This window comes from Chenopodium quinoa, unplaced genomic scaffold, assembly GCF_001683475.1.
Source record: "Chenopodium quinoa cultivar QQ74 unplaced genomic scaffold, ASM168347v1, whole genome shotgun sequence".
NCBI lineage: Eukaryota > Viridiplantae > Streptophyta > Magnoliopsida > Caryophyllales > Amaranthaceae > Chenopodium > Chenopodium quinoa.
This window is the reverse complement of record NW_018742205.1, coordinates 6256248-6279431: the sequence shown is the minus strand read 5'-3', so window position 1 is coordinate 6279431 and position 23184 is coordinate 6256248. Positions and strand designations below refer to the sequence as shown.

The 23184-nt window shown below is 37.7% G+C and overlaps 2 protein-coding genes across 2 annotated transcripts; both read right to left on the bottom strand.

The window, feature by feature from the left end:
• Positions 1-2218: 2218 nt before the first annotated feature.
• On the bottom strand, positions 2219-5828 carry LOC110725882 (transcription factor bHLH61-like). Its single transcript, XM_021905352.1, has 4 exons — positions 5587-5828; positions 5331-5453; positions 3826-3996; positions 2219-2418 (listed from the first exon to the last, which is right to left on the bottom strand). Exons 1-4 carry the CDS (start codon positions 5668-5670, stop codon positions 2338-2340), a joined length of 459 nt encoding a protein of 152 aa, XP_021761044.1. The 5' UTR covers positions 5671-5828; the 3' UTR covers positions 2219-2337.
• A 14589-nt stretch (positions 5829-20417) lies between these two features.
• Positions 20418-22969, bottom strand: LOC110732666. The gene is made up of 3 exons (XM_021912638.1): positions 22724-22969; positions 21052-22218; positions 20418-20708 (listed from the first exon to the last, which is right to left on the bottom strand). The coding sequence occupies exons 1-3, from the start codon at positions 22967-22969 to the stop codon at positions 20418-20420; spliced, it is 1704 nt and encodes a 567-aa protein (XP_021768330.1).
• Positions 22970-23184: the final 215 nt, after the last annotated feature.

Genomic DNA, 23184 nt, shown 5'->3' with positions numbered 1-23184 from the left:
ATATTAAATTAGTACTCACTTCGTCCCATAATATCTGACACAGTCAATATTGTACACATGCCAATACACTAATTTGACTTTATTTTTATATAATTAAATATTAATAAATATTATTAAATATTAATGAATTTTTTTAGAAAAACTTGTATTATGCAACTTTATATTAATATTTATCTAACAACATATTTTATGATAAAATATGTTTTTTTTTATTATGTTAGTAAAAAATTATGGTCAAAACTAATACATGAATAGTAAAAAAAGTCCAATGTCCCATATATTATGGGATAGAGGGAGTATAACTCGAGACGAATATAATAAGATCTCACATTACTATTATTTTGCTTAGCTATAAATCATCAAAGCTATTTAAAGTGGAACATATGAATAGTGTAAAGTCAAATTATTGCATATATTAAAAAAAAACAGAGAAAGTATATTCCTTTGGATCTTATACTACTCCCTCCGTGTTTTAATAAGTGTTACACTTTCTTTTGACAAAAAACTAAATTTAAATATTACTCCCTTCGTTCCTTAATGATAGTCCTTTTTGATGGAATTTCACAGGAATTAAGAAACTTAAATAAGTAGTAAAAGTAAATTGAAAATGTAAATTTACTTGGGGTATGCAAAAAAGTAGAGAGAGAAAGTAATAAAAGTATATATGTAGTAGATGCAAAATTAACATGGGGAAGCTAAATTTGCACAAATATTGTTGCAAATTGGAGAGAATTTTGGTAAAAAATTAATATTAATGGTTGTTGGAAATAGCAAATGGGGTGAACTTTTTGGGACTAAAATTTGGCCAAAAGGGTCTATCTTTAAGGGATGGAGGGAGTATATATTTTTCCTTTCATACATGATCCCCACCTAAACCCATTACTATTTTTTTTATATATTTTTTTTTATTATTATTATCTCTTTCCTCTCACATTCATTACTTTTTAATAAATTATTAAACCCACTATCTTTCTTGTATAATTTTTTAATACTCCAACTACTTCATTTACCTCTTATTTTATTTGAGTCAATTAAATTGCCTAAAATTATGTACCGATCAAAGTATTACATTCATTAAAACACGAAAGGAGTATGTATTAATGCACCATTTATTTTATTCGACCATTTCTAAATAAATACTTCCTCCGTAATAATTTACACACTTGCGTATTGTTTGGTTGCCCTTAATTTCAGTAGGCACTCAAATTTCCCATGAAATTTCTTTTGGTCATGTTGGTTGGTTGACATTAACACGTAAAAATGGAGGAAGTCATAATTCAGGAAAATACAATTTCCAACAAAACATGGAAAGTTATTCACCCACCCCACACCCTTAATCATTTACAATTTCTAGGATTTATAAATTCTCACATGACAACAAATTAAAACACGTTATTTTAATTCCTAGAAATTTTATAACAAAATTAATTTTTCATGCATTAGGAGCTCGCATAGAAATTTATTTCCTACCTCAACCAACTGAGGCCTTGACCTTTTTTTTTTTTTTAATTATTTTTTTATTTTAATAATGTATTACAATTGACACATCACTTTGACATTTTTCACTATTCGCAAATGAACTTTGACCATGATTTTTATCAGCATATTATAAAATATATAAATAAAAATTATCATGTAAAAGGTTAGTTAAATAGAAATTGATATAAAGTTTCATAACATCAACCTTATTTTTTACTAACATTTAATTACTTATTTTTAGGGTCAAAATAGTGCATGCATGCATTGATAAGTTTGTCAAATTTGGTAGTGTTAATTATTATAGAATGAAGAGAGTACATAGTAAAGGTTTAATTTACTCGCATAATCTCTCATTATTGTTGATCATCATTCATAAATAGGCCAGGCAACTTATACGATAATAGTAACATAACATCCTAATAGGTGTAGGAAACCAGACTTCCTAAACACCTTAAACTTTTTAGTTCTAATAAGTTGATCGAACAAATGAGAGGCTTAAGAGCAAATCATAGAGTTAAGTCACTGCCTCACTGGTGGCATGCATTCACTTGATTAGCAAGTACCAACTAGTATTTATTACTAAAACATCGTAATGTAATGGTACACTTAGCTTAATTTCAAGCTAACCGCGGGAGGGACAACAATGGATTCATGAAAATTTCCAACCCGTTCAATAACTAGGCCTACTTTACCTACGATAGATCTGCATAACTTTCATGACGAAGTGAGAGCTAAGGCATCGCAACGAAACTTGTCATTACGCAAAATAATCAAATGAGCCTATTGCTATGCCAAAATACACAACAATTTTTGACATGTAGAGTAAGTACGTTATACGCATTACTCTACGTACATCGTCTATGTACTCTCACTCCAATTTCTGATCGCTTGTAACACTGCTTGCCTTACTACTTGAGCATCCAAGCTATCTACTCCATTCTGCGATGCATGCAATATAGTTGTGTTAAAACAATGAAAACAAAAATTAAGGGAACTTCTTTAATTAAGTACATGTAAAGATTCAAAATTAATATTTGTTGCGTGATAGTGCAAGTAAATTTAAACGTTAGAACTGTAGTTCAATCAAGTGATTGTTTCAATAAAAACAATAAAAGTTAATTATTATCTATGTAAAGATTAAAACGCTGATATGAATTCACATTTAGATCACTTTAACGTTAAATGGTCAAATGCTGACATATATCATGGCGATGTTGATGATGACGACTTTATGATGACGACATCAAGATGATGGGGTACGATCTATCATGTTTGTAACTTTTTTTTTTTTTTTTTTCTTTTTTCTTTTTTACTCTGTGTTAATTTTTAGTTAGTGTCTCTAATTGAACACAAAATTAAATTAAAGTTGTAACAACGCATGGTGTGGATGTGGACGTGGATATGGATATGGATATGAGTTAATTACCACAATACCATGTAGAACCAACTTAATTATATGTACTTCGTACCATATATATATGTAGTTACATTATTTTAGATTTAAAGTAAGTAGGTATACTTACATATTATATACTCATATACGGTACTCGATATAAAATTATTTTAATATTTAGGAGAGGTTGTGTATTGGTATTTTGAAAAATATTGATACTATTAAAGGTATATATAACATCTTTTGACATGTGTTTTAAAGAGAGATTATTAAAGACAATACAATAAGCGACAATGAAACTAAAAGTAACTAAAACAACATAAACACTAACTAGAGTAGTTCGTTGAAGAGGTGTTAAGGTTTTAAATCTTCTTAAAAGTCACTCTATGCCAATGCAATTCCGAATGTGTTTAAAGTAACAAGTACTTATTAGATTAATTTCTATGACGTCTTAAACCAAAGTTTCCTTTCCACGTTTATATTTAACTAAATTTGTTTTTAGGACTAAAACCTATTCTAGAATTTAAAACTTATTACAATCATATTGATTAACTTATTTTACTACTACATTATTACTAATACTGTATTTTTTTTCATGAGGTTTCTAATTTTACCAATCAAAATATATTTTTATTGTGAAAGACAATAGGATCTTACTCAAATATCATTACTTTTTGAAAAGCATATCATAATAACATAAGTTGCACATTGTATTATACTCCTTAAAAGAGATTTCCTAAAAATATTGCCATATGACTCATCTATATATCCCTAATTGCGAGAGGTTAAACTATCAAAAGAATATTTAGGAAGTATAAGTCTATGTACAAGTTATACTCTAAATTCTGAGAAGATATAATTTAAAGGAAATGCACAGATTTTAGATTTATTTTTCCTCATCACACAAACACCAAAACCAAAATTATTTTTGTAATGGTAGTAGAAATACATACCTCCTCACCAACAGCTTCAAGCTCAAAGCGATCAGTACATGAAGCTTTAGCATCCAGAACTTCGAGTCCGAGCTCTTCGAAGGCTTCAAGTATGGAGACCAGCAAGCCAGGGCAACTTCTTTCTGAGAACACATTCACTAGAAACCCTTTTTCTAGGGTTCGTACGCTAACCTGAAAGTCGAGAAATAACACGTAAATATATCTATCATGATTATCAACATTTGTACATTATAGTAACTAAGTTGCTAGTGAAGATTGATCAACATAACATATGATTTTTTTTTTTTTTTTTTTTTTTTTTTTTTTTTTTTTTTTTTTTTTTTTTTTTTTGTGAAACAACATATGATTATATTTCTTACATTCATAGGTACTAATTAAATATAATGGTCATATAACACTTAATAGCCTCCGTATACACTATCGATCTACATCACTTTAGTTGTTTAAAAACTAGGTCAAAGGGATACATAAGTAAAAATTACATTTGTGGATATTTATTGATCAATTTTCGTGTTTTAGCGACCATTTGGTGCGGTCAATTAAAGCTTGAAAGCCCATTATTGTGTAAATCTCTTATTGTTCATCTTCATTTTCAATTTGAACAATGTACTCACAGTTGTATTTAACAAAAGATAGCCACAGAATTTTTTTTCTTGAGATTTCAAAATGTATTTTGATTTAATTATGTATTAAAATAGTTATTACACCTTTTGAAAAAATGTGACTAAATGCTCTAGATTGCCAAGGAAAAAAACCTATTGAACTTCTATACCCAAAATATTAAGGGATATATTATACACATGTAAAGAATATAGTAATAATAAGGAATATCTACCAATTCATTAGACAAAAAAAAAAAAAAATGGAGATCAAAAGATTATGCAAATAAAGTCATGCCAAGATCGATGTTTTTTGAAGTAAAAATTTCTTGATAAATAATGATAAGTTTAAGTAGGAGTGTTATATTTAATTATTTAGATAAGAGCTAATAAACCATCATTTAATTTTATTAATTTATTTATTCTAACAACGCAGTACTAAGAGTAAACCTTTTATTTATTTGATAGACCTAATATAAAGTTCAAGTAAAATGTCACCAAATTATGACTAAGAAATCAGCCCAAACATAGAAAATACAACAGCAATAATTAGACAAATAAACTTTACACATTTTTTTTTTTTTTGTCTTCATTAAGAACTTTGTGCTCTCTTCAAAGCTTCAATTTCAATTCCAATTTTTTTGGCGCATTTCACAAAAACACTTGATGAAAAGATAAATAAAAATAAATGTCAATAAATGTTTTGTGTTTTAACTATTTGTTGTTTATATGTTATGGAGTTTTTTTTTTTTTTTTTTTTTCACTTGAATCAAAATAAGATAGCTAAAATATTTTGGAAATGTAGATTTAAACTTGTAATATTACTAAGTTACACAAACTCAAAAAAAGGAACCCCTTTTAAAAAAAAAATACACGCACAAAAAAAAAAAAAAAAAGTGTAAATACCTTAGGACATGGACTAGTGCTACTACTACCACAACCACTGATGTCTTGATTAAGCCTTTCAATCTTTTCCTTCAACTCTTGAATGTGTTTAGATGCATCTACTAATATAGAAGCCGTGTTCGCCTGCATACAATAACCCGAAACAAAACAATATAGATCGAAAAAAAAGATCAGAGATCGAGAAACAACATATTAAAGGATCGGAGCTAGCTTAGATGATAGGAAAAAAGAATAACAATGAACATAATAAACATACGGCGTTTGAGTTGGTGACTGAACGGAGGAGCTGGTATTTCTCTTGCAAAGCAGCAGCCCTCTTTTTATCTTTAGATGATGACATGATTATAGCTCTAGATCAATCGAACGATCGATCGATCGATTTGTTTGTCTTTCTCTAGTGAGTAGTGAGTAGCTACTTGTATAGTATGTGTTTGGAAGTGATCCAACAAATAAAATGATGGATCTCTCTCTGTCTATTTGGGTTGCCCTGATAAAGTGGGAAGGTAAGAGAGCCTTATATATAAATTCAGTCTCTTTTGTAGTTTGTCTGCTGCTGCTGCATATCATGGGGGTGGTAGACCACATATATCATATATTACTGTGCAAGTGCAACTACATATTTTAGACTATACTACATATATAGAATGGTTAAATAAGTACTCGTACTTCGTAATTATATATTGTAAATTATCTACAAATGTCTCCGTGTAGGGTGGCCCAGGATGGGCCTAACTGAGCTAAAACTTTTTAATTATAATCAATCATTAAAGATTACTAGGTATAAGATTAAATGGTTTGACTTAGACTGGTTAATAAGAAGTAAGAAAACGGATCCACCTACTAACTAGGTGGACCAGTTCAAATCGGTCAAGGTCAAGTGTGCCTAGCTAGGCTAACCTAAACATTGGCCATCTCCAATTCTCCATAGTATTGGTACTCAAAAAAATATGTTGCCATATATTATTTAAGGCTCAAACTCCTACCTCTCTTAAGCTAAAGAATCCTTATTAGCTTGCTAAAGGTCTCCATTATATATTTAATAATCTTAGTTCTTCTACTTGGATGTACAGCGAGTCATAAATGATAGTAATTGATTAGGCAAATTCCATATATAAGATATCTGAGATCCCTAAACACTTTAAACAAAAATTTCTCAACCTTTTTTGATGAGATTTGACCATGCACTACAAAATCTAAAGAAAGCTGATCAAAACGCCTACACTAGAAGCTTCAACTGGTTTTGTCTAAAATTATATAATATGAACTTTGAACTATATAATATATACAGAAAGATTAATCATCTAATAAAGGAAAACAAAAGGAAGAAAGTGTTACTAAGGCACTGTATAGTCGACGACTACATTAGAAGCTTCAACTGGTTTTGTCTAAAATTATATAATATGAACTTTGAACTTATTTTGTTAGAACTTGTTTGAACTATCTTAATCTATCCATTGTTTGAAATAAGATAAAATAAGATAAAACAAGTAGAAAAAAAAACAAACTAACAACTCTTCGCTAGGTATAAGTTAAAGGGATGTAAATTTCTTTCACGACATGTATGGTATATATATATATTATATGCATCAATAAGAAGTGGTGGTAATTAGAATGAATTTTCATGCAAGTTTATGATGAAAGTCTTATGTTAATGTCCACAACAATAATAATCTACCTTAAACTATCTCTTTTTTGTTATAAGTCTTCATTATTACCATCCATTATTAACATTTAAAAGACGATTTTAGCATGAAGGTTATAAATAAAATCTATTGGAAAACCTAGTTTGAAGGTGATGTTGCATCATCCATCTATGGACAATTAAAAAATAATATCCTTAGAAAATTACACTTCAATTCATTCTGTCACAATAAAGTTTTGCCATTCATCAATTGACAATGTAAATATAAATCATTTTACCAGCTTTATTTGGAATCAACCAACAAAATTATTTCTTAAACTTAATCCTTCTATAATCTAATCTAATGGATAATAAATGAAAACATAAGGGGCCACTCATATAGATTAAACCGCCGCGATGCTTGAAAATAGACTTGAGAGTCATATTAAATTCAACGACCAAAGAAAAAATTTCCAATACTTGAAGCTTTACTAGTAAAGAATGAACATTGATGACTTGCAAAAGTTGATTATTTATAGGCTTTAAGTCATTTTTAACTCTAACAAAGATAAGATTAAAGTCGTATTAACTCATGTCATATGTGGCATGTACCAAAATTACTTCATTCTTAGGCCCTGTTTAGTTTACCTTTTTGCTTATCTGGTCTGAATTGATCTAAACTAATAAAAACTTATTTTTTTCTAATATGGTCTAAACTAGTTAGTAATAAAATCGTAAAATAAGGTGAATTAAACATATCATTAGTCTCGCACGTAAGTGAGAGTTTATATCACATAAAGTGAAATGATAGTTCCGATCCTCCCCGATTTATCTATGAAAGTGGGCATGCAATCATGCATTGCCCTCAATTTGAGTGTCATTTTTTACTTGCGACATAACTATATATAGATTGCATTAGCATCAACTACGTTTAACCTAAAATACTACTTCCTCCCATTATTACTAATTCGCTCATTATTAGATATAGAGGTGTAACTTGTTTGGGTTCAATTAGGACGGGGCAATATGTGTCGTGTTAAATTATTATGTCCATACGAGTCGAAATCCAAATCGAACTTTTTTAGATCGAGTTGATTGGGTCAATTTTTGACAACTCTAATTAAATATAGACATTGTTGTAAGGAAAGGGACAAAAGGACAAGAGCAAGTGGGTAAAACAAGAATGTTAGTAATACACAAAGTGAAAAAAAATATAAAATTTAAATGTTAACAACATACATCATATAAAACTTGTCAACTAACAAGAAACTTCTTCGTACCAAAAAAAGAAAAAGAAAATACATGTCAAAAAAAAAAAAAAAAAAAAAAAAAAAAACGGAGGTAGTGACGATGAACATAGAACTGGATGCTGGGTTAATCAAATATGTGTAAGTTGGACAAGATAGCTTTGTAATGCTTTCGATATCCATCATGTTTCCTGTGTGTATTATAGTCTCCAATCACAAAATGTCATGGCATTCCAGCTTGCACTCATGATTACATCGAACAAAAGAAGGGAAATAAATGTTATTGAAATGATTGATTTGCATGCTAATTGATCACTAATTATCTAGAGTAAGTTTTGAGATGTTATTACTGATATCAATACAACAGTTTCTAATTGACTAGATTTAGCAATATTCACTAGTACCCAATTTATCAGACAAAATTAACTAATCTAGCAACAAATAGTTACAATTTGAAAATTATGGCCTTATTATGTCGAACTTACCTTATTTCAGAAAAAATAAAGCCATATAATTTCGGTTAAGGGCTAATAAGTTCATATAAGATAATTAATTTGTGTCAAATAATGCATATAGGTTGATATATATACAAAAGTTAAATTCTTAGGGAGTTATCCAGCTATTAATATCCTCATCCTTAGCAGATATCAACTCGCTTAGTTAGTGAAATTTTATAACACTACGTCTCTATATCAACTATATGCGATAATTGAATGGGCGTACGTGGGGCAAACGGGAGGATGTGATGGAAGTATAAAAACAAAACTAAATTTGCATGAAGGCAAATATATACAAAAATGAGCATGCACACATACAAAAAAGAATCTACTCGTGATCCGACCTAGTTTTAGAGAGTGAGAAGAAGCTGTCAAAGCTTCCTATTTAGCTGTCAATGCCTCCAAACATTTCTCACGGGGGTATTACTAACAAGCCTCCCTAATTATCAACTCTATCTTTGTTTCTCTTATTTCTTATTTGATCTTTTTCCTATTGCTTTTTCATCATTTTATTATGGATTTTTCCTAACTTCTTCTAATTTTATTACCTTCAATTTCTTTTGTCCGACGATAAGGTCACACTATCACATTCTTGGGTCTATATATTGTGTGGGTCTATATATTGAGTTTATAACAAGTATATATCGTTCTCACGCCCTTTATATAGGGACACCGGATGTTTCATACTTCATTTATGGAATGTTATGTGCATACGAGTAATAACTTCGTTTTTGTTTAATTAGTTTCATCTAAGAAGCCCATTGCCCCACCCCCTCCCCCACGTATCCCTCTTCAAATGGAATAAACCCCCTTTAATAAATCATCGATCATTTGCAAAGTATTTTCAATGTGAAAAGAGATTTAGCCTCTCTAGGGTACGTAACTCCCCACAATTAGCAACAACAACATTAAATAATACAATTGAGAAATGTATTTAACAACTAACTCAATTGATTTCTTTAGGTCTAGTCACAAATTTTCAGTCTATTGTTGTCTTTAAAAGAAAGATCGCCAAAAAATCATCATGGCGCTAACTAGGATACAAGCGATGCATGAATATGAGTAATATGACTATTATAAGCAAATTATAGGTTTTAGAGGGCCGACTCAACTAAAAAGGTAAACTTGATAATTAAAATATTCCATTTTGAAAGGAGGGGTGATGAGATTGTGTTCGTCACCTGTTTATCATGTTGGCTCTTGGTATCATTGATAGATTATATAAATTGATCCTGGGCTTCAACCATCAAATTAAGCTTTTAATTAAGTTGGCCCTTTAACACGGTATTAGAGCAAGCATGACAAATAAAAAGGGCTCATCCACCTCCCACGTGGTTTCAACTATCAGTTTAAGCGTTTAGTTGAGTTGGTCCTTTAACAATCATGTCAGATTACGAACTCATCCATAAATTAAAGTTGATAGTTAGAGTCCAAGTTTGACTTCATGAGACTATTTGTAGTAGCCAAATTACCCCATCCATAAATGGCTCTTGGTGTCATATCACTGATGTATAGCCAGCTATGTCCAAGTCCATGTTCACATGCACACAGAAAAGGGTGGATGGAAAGAGAAAGTGTGTAAATAAGAATGAAGAGCCAAATCAAATTCCCCAATTTTCATGGAAATGTCAGCGTCGAGTAGAGGCAAAAATCCTTGACAATACGTGCATCATTTATATGCCTGATTTCCCTATGCATAGCCAAAGACGGATCTAGAAATTTTGTATAGGGCAAGCCGTATGAAGTAACAATAATTTTTTTTTCTCCTACATAAAATTGTAAAAACCACAAAAAATTGTTACTTATGGGTATCGAACCCACTACTACCTCCTGCATTAAGAGTCTAAATGCTGAATACCAATTAGAAACCGACTCAGCGAACTAATCTATCAGTATAAGATGACAACAATTTAATATATAACTCTAATGTTTATGGGCATAGGGCGGGCCATGGCCTGGGTCAGCCCGCCCCTGGATCCGTCCAGCGTAGCCCACTTACATCATAAATAACCTATTTAAATACTCCGTATAATCATATACATCTTGTACGTACATATATAGCATAGAAGATACTTTATTGTTATAGAGCATTAGTAATAATTTCATCAATTAGGTTTCAAAGAAAAAAATAAATAATAATATCATCAATTAGGAATACATTATGATAATATCAATAGGACATTGATTTTCAAGAATCTATATGCCATTGTGCCCATATAACATTCTGACTAATAATTTTTTTTTTCTCTGCTTATTATATACTTTTTCTTACGCATCATTTTCATTTTTCAATACTTGCACTACTTCATGGTTAATATATAGTAATATTGCATATGTTTTAGGAAAAATTTATGAGAATAATCCCATTTTTGGGGCGTTTGTTTTTAATAATCCCACCTTTGGATTAATTTTTGATAATCCCACCTTTACCCCCATTCTTTTTTGATGGTCCTGGGTGACCAGTAACCAGTTGAAGAGGTTAAATTTTTTTTTTAAAGTTTATTTTACACGTGTCACCACGTAATTGGTCAAAAAAATAAGTTTTAATTTTAATTTTGTTTTAAGAAATGATAATTAGCAATTAACATTAATTAATTATTTATAATATTTTTCTCATGAAAAAAAAAACTAAAAATTAAAACCACTACCAGCCACCTCCCCGTCCCACCGTCGTCCCAGCCCCCAGCATCGCCGCGCCCTGACTGTCGTCCCAGACCAGCTGTTAGCCCCGCTACGGTCGCACCTTTATTCCGGCACCTTCCGTCGCCTTAAACCACCAAATTCATTTCCGAAATTAAGGCATGGGAAGGAGAGGGGGCCGAAATCGGAGCCTGGGAAGGGCAAAGGGGCCGAAATTGGGGCGAGGGGAAGGGGAGGGGCCGAAAAAGGGGTAGGGGGAGGGGAGGGAGTCGAAAACGAGGCGGCGAAAGGGGAGGGAGGTCGGGATCGGGGCGCGGTGAACGTTTTTTAGAGGGTGGTTGGTGGTTCAAGGGGTGGGAAAGGGTGTTGGCGGTTCAATGGGAAGAGGGAGGACAGTCGGCGTGGCCTTCCGTCGTCGGTGGGTAGGCAGCAAGGAGGGCTGGTGGTAATGGGCAGTCGTGGAGGGTGGTTAGGCTGGTGGGATTTTTTTTATTTTTTATTTTTATGAAACAAGTAGTTTCTTAATTAATTAAGTATAATTTTTTAAGTTTTTCTTTTATTTTTTTTATATTTTAGGCCAATTAGATTGCGACACGTGTCATGTAACTTGCTATAGCAAGTTAAATGACCGGTTGGGACCATTAAAAAAGAATGGGGGGTAAAGGTGGGATTATTAAAAAATAAACCAAAGGTGGGATTATCACTACTAGAAAACAGTCAATCAACAACGGAAAAAATCCGTCGGAAAACCCTGAAATTCCGTCGGAAATGCCCATTTCCGACGGAATTCCGTCGGAAAGCGTTGTCGGAAGACCCTTTGTAGGTATTTTTGCGATATTCCGTCGGAAAGGTCTATTCCGACGGAATTTCCGACGGATTTTTCTCTGTCGGCGCTTTTGTTGACTTTCAGTGTAAATCCGTCGCAAGGTTCTGGCGGAAATTTCCGTCGGAGTGGGATACTTTCCGACGGAAAATTCCGTCGGTGGGGTAGATGTTCCGACGAAATTTTCCGTCGGAGGCGGTATTTTCCGTCGGAAAAATAAAGAAAAAAAAAAAAAAAGCCCCACCCAAGCCCCACCACCAGCCCACCCCCTGCCCCCCTACCCTCAACCTCAGACCACCACCCACAATACCCCCACAATCCAGATCCCCACCCACCAGCCCACCCCCTACCCCCTTACCCCCCTACCCAACCCCACCACCCCTGCACCACCCCTTGCCCACACCCCCTGCCCACCCCCTGCCCCCACCCCCACGCCCCACCAGTCCCCCTAACCAGCCCACCCCCACCACCCACCACGTCCCAACAGCCCACTAAACCACCCACACACCCACATACACACCTTCACAAAACCACCCACACACCCACACGAAAAAATCAGAAAACACGAAAAAATTCAAGAAAAAAAAAAACAAAAACACAAATATAAACCGGTTTTTCACAAAATTAGAAAAAAATAAAAAAAAAAACACGAAAAAATCCGAAAAAAGGGAAAAATGCCGAAAAAAAAAGGGGGTGAAACCTTACCTTGAATTCCATCAAAACCCCTAATTTTGCTTGCATTTGGGTTTTAAAGGTCAAATTCGACCATGAAAACCCTAGATCTAGGGTTTTCATGGTCGAATTAAACATTAAAAACCTTAGAATCGGTGGTGGAGGTTTTGTTGAGTAGCGGCGGCGGTGGTGGTTTTGTTGAGCAACGAGGAGACGGAGGAGGAGAAAGAAACGACGGGAAGGACGGAGGAGGAGAAAGAAACGACGGGAAGGACAGAGGAGGAGAAAGAAACAACGGGAAGGAGGAGGAGGAGGAGAGAGAAATAAGGGGAAGGAGAAGGAGAAGAAAGAAACGAAAGGAAGGAGGAGGAAAGAGGAAACAGGAAAGAAAGGAGAAGGAGGAGGAAAGAGGAAACAGGAAAGAAAGGAGAAGGAGGAGAGAGAAATAAAGAATCCGGCTTTTTTTTTTATATATTAAGAACTTCCGACGGATAAAAAATCCGTTGGAATAAGTTGTATTTCCGAGGGATTATTCCGTAGGACAATTTCGACGGATTTAAATTCCGTAGGTAAACCAACCTTCCGACGGAATATTCCGTCGGAAGCCTTATATTCCGAGGGAATTATTTTCCGTCGCAAAAATTCAGACGGAAATTCCATCGTAAGGAACCTTTTCCAACGGAAAGTTCCAACACACTTTCATTTCGTCGAAAAATTAGGTTTTTCGACAGAAATAAGGTCCGTCGGAAAGATTCCCTCGGAAAACGGCCTATTTCTAGTAGTGTATTAAAAATGAACGGCCCAAAAATGGGATTATTCCCATAAATTTTTCCTATGTTTTATGGATAAAATTCAAATGCATATTTTTAAAACAGTACAAACGAAGAAGGTAGTATCAAGGGTGGAGGGAATTCAATGAAAGGATCGGAAATTCTTGAACTTCAAGTAGCTTATGGCAGTGGCGTATCCAGGATGTTAGAAGTGTGGGTTTGGAATCATTAAAAAAAAATGTTTAGGTCCTCCCTTTTTTTAAAAAAATTTGCAACGTTGGTGATTTCACGCTTGTCGATGCACATTTTACAATTAAAATATTTTAAGTTATATTTTTGTAAAATTTATAAAAGCTTGATATTATGAAAGTATTTTTCAAGATAGATTTAACTAGATCCCACTTGATTATATAAATTTTTTCCAACGTATGAAGCAGAAAAATTGATCAAAGGAGTGTACATGTAAATATCGTAAATTTACAGACATTGCAATTGAAAAAGAAATTAGGAAGTATAAATTAAAATCTTAATACATACGTTCGAATTACAACTGATAACATATAACTTAATACAATGAAATACCTTTATAAAAAGGGTCTACAAATAAATTCGGGTTTTCATATACTTTGTAGAAAAAAGTTAGGGAGAGAGAGTAGTAAAGGTAAAGGGATTTAAAATTTTGGGTATTGGGATTTAGTAAAGTAATTAAATCTAAAGGGGGAAAGAAAAATAAAAGGATATTAAGGTTTAGTACAAAATAAAAAGTAATAAGAAAAAGGGGAAAAAAATACTAAAAAGGCAAAAGGAAAAAAAAAATACTAAAAGGCAAAAGGGGAAAAAAAATACTTCCTCCGTTTCTTTTTAGTTGACACGTTTCTTTAGTCACGTTTGCCAATGCACAATTTTAACCAAAAATTAAAAAAAGTTGATATTTTGAAAATATATATCGTGACTTATCTAACAAGATCCCACATGACTATATTTTTCATTATGATAAGCACAAAACACGGTCAAAGGAGAGTGAGTAAATAGTGCTTAAATCAAAACGTGTCAAAGTAAAAAAAAAAAAAAAAAAAAAAACCGGAGGTAGTACTAAAAAGCAAAAGGAAAAAAATAAATTACTAAAAAGCTAAAAAATAAGCATACCTAGGAATCGAACAGCGGCCCTCAAAGCCTATGCGAATCATTTAAACACTAAGTTACCAGTGAGCTACATTGTGTTTCCCTTATAAATTCTGCACACAAATTGTATATAACCATTTATTTTCGGATCCATGGTGAGTTCAATGAATCCATTAGAACCCACCGTGGATCCGCCAGTGACTTATGGGCGTTATGGTTGTGATGGGTTATGTTGGTTATTATGTACTTGTACAATGATTTGTTAAGTGTGGAAAAGTATTGAGTATATGTAATGTATTACAGTGTACATTCTAGCTATATACTCTGTGTTTCGGTCAGAAAATAATGGACCTTCAGCAAGTCCTTCGGATGAGTGGAGATGAAGCCCAATTCGAATGATGATCGAATCGAGGATTTCCTGCACAGCTGAACAAACGTAAACTGGCCTCGGGGGTTGTGCCGAGGAAGGCCCTTCCGATGCCGAAGTCAGTACGAGTGTAAGAACAAGAGAGAATAGCTATGCAAGAGTATTTGTTGCTTGAGGTAATTTGCGTGAATGAATGTAATTATGCAAGAATGTGAGCTTTTACACCTTGTTCCAATTGAGTGGAATGGGCTTGAGGAGTCAAATGGGCTGCCATTTGACTGGGCCTTGTTTTACCTGACTTGGCTTTTAAAGTTTGAGGGTTGAACCTTGCCTATTGGGCTTTATTTATTTTCATTTGTGGACTGGGCCCAAATATCAGTTATTTAGACCCCAAACAACTTGCCCCCCAGACCCGATTCGTGAGGATAACGGGTCGGGTTTCAGCTGCTGAGAGATTTGGAGGGAAGTAAATGAAAATAATTTAAATTTTTGTTTTGAGGAATTTGTACGGCTTAGTGACCGTTAATGATGATTAATTAACCTTAATGACGGTTAGCTAACGATAGTGGGGAAGTGGAAGGAACTTAGTGGATAATTAATTTTGGCGGTTTGCAATTTGCCTGGGAAGAATTTGAAGAGTTGTGAATTGAAATTAAGTGAGTGAGGGTTTTTTACCGGATATTTAACTTGTTTTTGCATAATCATTTCCGGCATTCACAAATCAACCCACATTCGCATTTTTCTCTCATTTCCCTGCGAACTCGCGCAAACACAACTTCTCTTTTTCACTAATTTCTGCATTTTTCGAAGCTTTTCCGCACAATTCGTTGCTCCGAACTATTACATCGGCGAATTCCGAGTCTGATAGAGGTAATTTTCTCCGAATTTCATTCGGATTTTCCCTCTTTTAAGCTTTTTCCCCTTTTTTCGTCCTTTTCACGTCGCTGCCGATTTCGCAATGGCCGGAAATCCCGGAAAGTGACCAATGGAATCTGAGGTGAGTGCTTCAGAAGAAGAGACGCCGCAACTAATCTTGAGGCGTAATCGCCCTCTGGCGCTGATGCCATTTTTGAGCGGGCGTAACCCCAATGCCAGAATTGGGGTCGCCGCTTCTTCGAGTGGCGAGGGAGTGAGGGTTGTTCCTTTAAACAGTGCCCCTCCAGCTAAGACAGCCAAAGCCAGTACTTCAGGCCGAAGGGTCATCTCGAGATCCAGACCTTTGGCTCCTGAAGAGCAGGACTGATGAGTCTGAGAACTCAGGCTTGCTGATGACTGAGCCATGCTCTTGGTGGCTGGAAAATGATGCTCGGTATCGATTTACCGAGCAACTTGAAGTTTATTACGGCATTATGGAAGCCGATGGCTATTGGTGCCGAATGCCCACAGAGTTAGATAGGATCTACCGAGCACCTCCTGGTTATATCGGGGTTTATGTTCGACAGCTGCAGAATGGGCTGCGATTTCCCGTTCATCCGTTCGTCGTCAAAGTGTTGAACGAATACAACATTTCTCTAGCTCAGCTGACCCTGTTAGCATCAAGAGGGTCATGACTTATCTGTGGGTATGCCTCTTCTATGGGCTGGAGTCGAGCATCCATTGCTTTCGGTGCACGCATAAACTGGCGCCGAACACCCAATCAAGCAAATGACACGGCAACAGTTGGTGGCAGATAGAGGATGAGAAGGGTTATTTGACCACTTATCCGAATGATACTTCAGACAAATTTTGGCGGGGCCAATGGATCTGGGTGCGAGCCCCTTCAGACGAGGGTCACCCTAATTATTTCGAGGGACCTCGTTATACGAGAAAACCTGATCCTTCGATGTCTAGCATCGGCCCTGACGATTTTACCGAAGCGGATCGTCAGCAGATGGCGCTTTTTGGCCGAACTGTCAATCCTGGCGCTAATGGCTGAATGACCATTGTGCCAACTGTTTGGCTGCCATGTTGTCATTACATCTTCTAAGAGAAGATGTTAGCAGTTGTTGGCCTCAGCCGAAGATACCAAGGTGGTAAGTGATTCGGCTGGGGCCGAAACTTTTACTTTCTGTTTTTAAGTTTCTGTAGTCTGAAATTTTTTCATCTGAACTAATATTTTGCTCTAATGATTTTTCAGAGATTTGCGAGGGGAACTCCGACATTAATTACGAGGAGTTGGGGATCATGCAGATAAGGGAGCCGATCACCAATACCCCTCCCATCACTGCTGTCAAGGACCGCCCTCTTGCGCTGCAGCCGAGAAAGCTAGAGGTGGTCAGCGCTTTCGAGTATTTGGCTCAGAAGCCTTGGCACAAGAAGCTTGATCCCTTCTTTCTTCATTCAGCTGAAGAAGAAGCTGATGCTGCTGCTGCCGCTGCTGCGTCGAGAGGTGGTATAGTACACCCATCCCCTCCATCCGAACCACAGAGAGAGGAGGATTCGGACGAGGAAAACACCGAAGAACTATTCGGGCCTTCGGTAAGTCCCTGATTCTTCTGCATTTTTTCCATACTTTAATTTGCGTGAAATTTTTTCTAAGTATAGAACTCCAGCATATTGATCTTTCGGCTTGTGAAGAATTTTTCTAAGTGTGTAGCTTCAGCTTTAAGTACGCATGTTATACGTAGCTTTTCTTAACTTGTAAGAATTTGTGCTAAGTATAGATCTTCGGATGCATACTCTTCTTCTGATATGGTTTGCATGATTTGCAAAAGTTGTTAAGTATGAAGCTTCGGCTGAAAGATCTGCGTGCCTTTACTTTGCGTTGTTGTGTGTGTTTTTTATTTTTTTATACTCACTGCTTACACGTCTTCCTGCCCCTCTTTCCTCTCTTCTGCAGTCTGAAGGGGAAGAAGTAGAGAAAGAAGAAGCTGCCCCTCCTCCTGAAACCACTGTCGAAGATATGGCTGGTGGGAAAAGGCCTCTGATTTGTCCCGGCCAGTTTAAAGCGCCGGTGCTTCCCATAAAAAGACCTCGGCTGGAAGAGGTCCAAGAGGAGGAGGTGATAGAAGTAACTTCCCCTTCTCGGGAAGTTCAGGCCGAAGTGGCCCAGCTGAAGAATCCCCCTATCTCTCCAAGGCACGTCGCCGAGCCATTTTTTGTAGAGGTTCGGCACGAGGCTGATGTGTTGGATGCTCATATGGGAGGTCCTGGACCCATCATCGCTGAAGATGAGGTCCAGGTAGTCGAAGCCAAGGCGGCCAGAGGTAAAGATGTGTCGTCCTCCTCTGCAGCGGTTCTTTCAAGACCTTCTAGTCTGCAGAGATGGGCTTCGGCTCAGCACCACTAGTCCCTGTTCCGGCACACGCTCGTGCGGTTTTTGAGGACAGGCACGACTTGGGCCTTTCCTACTTCGGCAATCTGAGTAACCTCTCAGCTCTGGAGAGGGCTCGAGCCTTGACACTAGGTGCTGCTACCGGAGCAGCTGAATCTTTGGAAAAGGTGCTGAACCCTTTCCTAGAAAATAAAAGAGTGTTGATGCAGGTAACCTTCCAACACTTACCTTTTTTTTTTTTTTTTTTTTTTTCTAAGTGTTGGACTTCGGCTAACCCTTTACTCTCATCTGCAGGTTGTGCACAACCATTTCCTCTCTATGGAAATGTTTGATGAGCTGCAGGTTTAGGCAGAGAAAGCTGAGGCGTCTGAGGCCCGAGCTCAACTTGCCGAGCTGAAGCAGTTTAAGGCTGAAGAAGAGTCGTCTCAGCTGAAGCGAGACATGCAAGGGATGAGGGCTAACTTTCTCTCGGTCTGCCAAAACTTGGAGAGGACCATCTTCCCTTGGGTGGAGGAGGGTCATGCTCTCATCCAAGAGTATGGCGCCGAGAGCATAGCCGAGTTCAAGGTCCGGATTCAGGACAAAATGAAGGAAGAGGCTGAATCTCGACGACTTCTCATTTCTGCTAATGAAGATCAGCTGGCCTAGGCTCGTGAAGAGGCTGAAAAGAAGCAGAATGACCTGCTCTCTGCCAACCAAAAGCTGAAGGATGATCTGGAAGTTGTGCAGACTGAGTTGAAGAATGCCGAAGAGTTGCTCAAAACCCGCGTCTACACCGAAGCCGAATACGCTGAAGGGTTTGAGAATGGCTGGAAATCAGCTCGGCGCCTGGCCCTGCATGCAGCTCCTGATCTCAACTGGGATCAAGTCGAGGCCTGGTCAATGGATCCTAACAACCCTCGAATTGACGAGGCTAGTCAGGCCGAAATTGACTTCCTGGTTCGACAAGCTGAAGCTGAAGAAGCTGCTAGGGAGGCTGGAGCTGCTGAACCTGCCTCTTCTTCGGCCAATGCTGGTCCATCTGGGGTCCCTAAAGCATCTTCAGCTACTGCCTGTCCTTCTGGAGCTCTGCTTGATGCTGAAGCATAGGAACTCGGGCAGCCATCTTCTGAGTCTTGCGGATCCACTTGCGCCTGAACGACAATCTCCGCTTCTGCTCTTGCCTTAGTTTTTGCTTCAGCCTGCCTTGTACAAACTTTATAATTTGTTTTTGTGTACTTTCGGCAGCTGTGTTTCCGCTTTGTGGGCGGTTGCCAACTTTGAATTTCTGTAACTCTAATTGATTACCTGATGTCTCCTCTCAGCCTTGATTAATTGATTAGCTTTGTCGTTTAACTGCTTTGGCTTACAAATCATCTTACTGATAATGTTTACCCTTTGCATGTTTACCCTTCAGAATTCTGGAAATAATTTCTCCAGAGTTCTGAGTACACTTGACCTAGGCTCTTCGGCACAACCGAAGGTTTTGCCTTAGCAAATTTTTATTTTCTATTTTTCTTCTTCTAGTTTTAATTCATTAGAGGGAACAACTATCTGGGACACTGTGCCAGGGCAATGATCTTCTGAAGTACAGTGCATCACTATGCAATATTTCAGAGGTGTAATCATTACCCGAAACTGATCAGCCGAAACACCGTGCATTATTCATGCAATGTTTCGGCGTTTTGATCAGATCCTACTTTCAGCTATGTCCCTAAATGCGTCTATAACCTCTTTGCCGAGGGTGGCGAATTCGTCCGAAGTACAATACATCATTATGCAATACTTCGAGCTTCTATTCGCTGCCCCGTTTTCGGCAGATTCCCAGCTTGCCGAAGTACAGTGCATCACTATGCAATACTTCGGAAAGCATCGGGTGTAAATCTTAAATTTTAAGAAAAACCATGAAGACATAGAACATGAAAGCATAAAATATTTCAAACGAACTGCGGCCTTTTCATTAATTCAAAGAGATGTACTTACATAGATTGTCCTTCCCATTTCGGGCTGTTACATGTGAAATCTCTAAGTACATCAGCGTTCCAGTGGTTTTTCAGCTCAGTCCCATATAACTACCAAAGTCGATAAGTTCCAGGTTAGAGCTCATCGTATATTTCATATGGCCCCTCCCAGTTTGCCGAAAGTTTTCCGTGTATACGGCTTTTCTGAACAGCGGCAGCATTCCGAAGCACAAGGTCTCCAACTTTGAGGTGTCTTTCTTGGACTCTTCGGTTATAGAACTTGTTGGTTTTCTGCTTGTACACAACCATTTTATCCCTGGCCGAATCTCGGACTTCATCCAGGAAATCGAGGGATCCTTTCATGAGTTGGTTCATTTTCTTCGGCTGAGAACTGGTTAACTCGAAGGCTTTCTGAGCCGATTTCCACTGGTAACACGGCTTCGGATCCATACACCAATTCAAAAGGTGAATGTTCCGTTGCCTCTTTTTCAGTTGTCTGAAGTGACCATAGGGTTCCAGGAAGTTCCTCTATCCACTTGGACTTTTGATCTTCGACCCTCTTCTTGAGAGCGTTGAGGATCTGTTTATTTGCGGCTTCAGCTTGGCCGTTGCTTTGAGGATGGCAAACCGCCGAATACGCCAGCTTAATGTCGAACTAATCTGTGTACCGCCTCAGTGGCAGATTATCAAATTGCCTCCCATGATCGAAGACAAACACTTTCGGGATGCCAAAGCGAGTAATGATGTTCTGCCAGATGAACTTTCTGACAGTTTGCTTAGTTATGTTTGAAGCTGCTTCGGCTTCTATCCATTTGCTGAAGTAGTCAATTCCGACTATCAGCCACTTTTTCTGATAAGGAGCCTCAGGAAATGGTCCCAAAATATCCAACCCCCATTGAGAAAAAAGGAGTGGATTCAGAATCGGCTGAAGGTCTCTCGACGGCCGATGAATAACTGGTGCGAATTTCTGACATTTTTCACATTTCTGCACCAGGCCCTTGGCATCTTGGATCATGGTTGGCCAGTAATACCTTGCCCGTAGTGCTTTATGGGCCAGGGCCCTTCCCCCTATGTGGTTTCCGCAGATGCCGAAGTGGATTTCCCAAAGGATATAATCCGCATCTGTTGGGCCCACACATTTCAGCAGTGGGGCTGAGAAACACTGTTTCAGCAATTCCCCATTGTAGACAATGAACCTTGAGCCGATTCTCTTTATTTTTGCGACTATGCTTTTGTCCTCGGGGAGTGTTCCCTGAAGCTTATAAGCCAGGATGGGATCCATCCAGCTTGGCTCAGCTTCGACGCATTGGACCCCAATTTCTTGGTCAATGCTTCTACTTCGGCGCACTTCCACATATACAGATCGGTTCAGCTCGGTGAGAGTTGAACTTGCAAGTTTGGAAAGCGCGTCGACTTGAGCATTATGACCCCTTGGGATTAGCTCAATTTCAAAAATTCTCAGCTTCGCTATGACTGACTTGGTCTTGGCGAGATAAGAGATCATGGAGGGCTCTTTTGCCTCATATTCGCCCCGAATCTGATTAGCGACCAGCTGAGAGTCTGTTTTTAAACAGACATGCTTGCCTTCGAGAGCTATGCACAATTCTAAGCCAGCAATTGCTACTTCATATTCTGCTTCGTTGTTAGAAGCCTTGAACGAAAATTTGAGTGCATACTCGAAGTTTTTGCCTTCGGGAGAGGTAATCACTTCCCTTGCTCCCGAATCATTTATGGTGGCTGAGCCATCCGTGAATACAGTCCAAGACCCCTTCCCTTCGAGTGTTTCTTGGTAGGAACACTCGGCTAGGAAATCTGCTAAGGCTTGGGCCTTAATAGCTGCCCTCAGCTGGTAGGTGATGCTGAATTCAGTGAGCTCGAAAGCCCACTTAGTTAATCTGCCTGATTTTTCCACCTTGTCGAGGACTTTTTCCAGCGGCTGATCTGTTAAGATCACTGTTTGATGAAAGTCAAAATAAGGCCTTAACTTCCGAGCTGCTACCACCACCGCATATGCAACTTTCTCCAGTAGGGGGTAGCGAGTTTCGACATCAGTCAATGTATGACTGACGAAGTAGATCGGCTGCTGGCTTTTTTCTTCTTCTCTCAGCAGCACCGCGCTTACTATGGTTGGACTCACTGCCACATATAGGTATAGGATATCTCCTTCAGCCAGTCTTGCCAGCGTTGGGAGATTTGCTAGGTGCTCTCGGAGCTGCTGAAAGGCTATCTTCTGCTCTTCTTCCCATACGAGCTCTTTAGATTTTGGCAGTTTTAGCGCTTTGAAGAAGGGCAGCCCCTTGTCCGAGGCTTTTGAGATGAACCTGGAAAGGGCAGCCATCCTCCCTGTGAGACGCTGAATGTCCCTTTTTGTCTTCGGCTCGGGAAGATCGAGAGTTGCTTAAACTTTGGCGGGATTGGCATCAATCCCCCTTTTTGCTGACCATGAAGCCCAGGAACCTTCCTGACCTCACGCCAAAGACACATTTCTTCGGATTCAGCTTCATTTGGTGTTTTCTCAGAGTGGTGAACGTTTCGGCTAGGTCCGCAACATGGTCTTTCGCTTCTTTGCTCTTGACGATGGAATCATCAACATAGACTTCCATGTTGCGGCCTTTTTGTTCGGCGAACACTTGGTCCACCAGCCTCTGATATGTCACTCCGGCATTTTTCAGGCCGAAGGGCATCATTTTATAGTTGTATACCCCGGCACTTGTAACGAATGCCGTTTTAGGTCTGTCGTCGGGGTGCATGAAGATCTGATGGTACCTAGAGAATGCGTCCATGAAGCTGAGCAGAGCACGGCCACTTGTCGAATCGACTAATAGATCGATTCTTGGCAAGGGGTAGAAGTCCTTCGGACATGCCCTATTCAGATCCGTGAAGTCAACGCACATTCTCCAGG

Bases quoted from the DNA above. Each gene is read 5' to 3' on its own strand.
- LOC110725882 (XM_021905352.1), bottom strand. From the start codon at position 5,670: ATGTCATCATCTAAAGATAAAAAGAGGGCTGCTGCTTTGCAAGAGAAA. The intron at 5,454-5,586 runs GTATGTTTATTA...TATTGTATGCAG, and splicing joins CAGTCACCAACTCAAACGCC to GCGAACACGGCTTCTATATT. The intron at 3,997-5,330 runs GTATTTACACTT...CTCGACTTTCAG, and splicing joins GCACTAGTCCATGTCCTAAG to GTTAGCGTACGAACCCTAGA.
- LOC110732666 (XM_021912638.1), bottom strand. From the start codon at position 22,969: ATGATGCCCTTCGGCCTGAAAAATGCCGGAGTGACATATCAGAGGCTG. The intron at 22,219-22,723 runs GTCAGCAAAAAG...TTAACAGATCAG, and splicing joins GAAGGTTCCTGGGCTTCATG to CCGCTGGAAAAAGTCCTCGA. The intron at 20,709-21,051 runs GTCAGAAAGTTC...CCGTGTTACCAG, and splicing joins CAAACATAACTAAGCAAACT to TGGAAATCGGCTCAGAAAGC.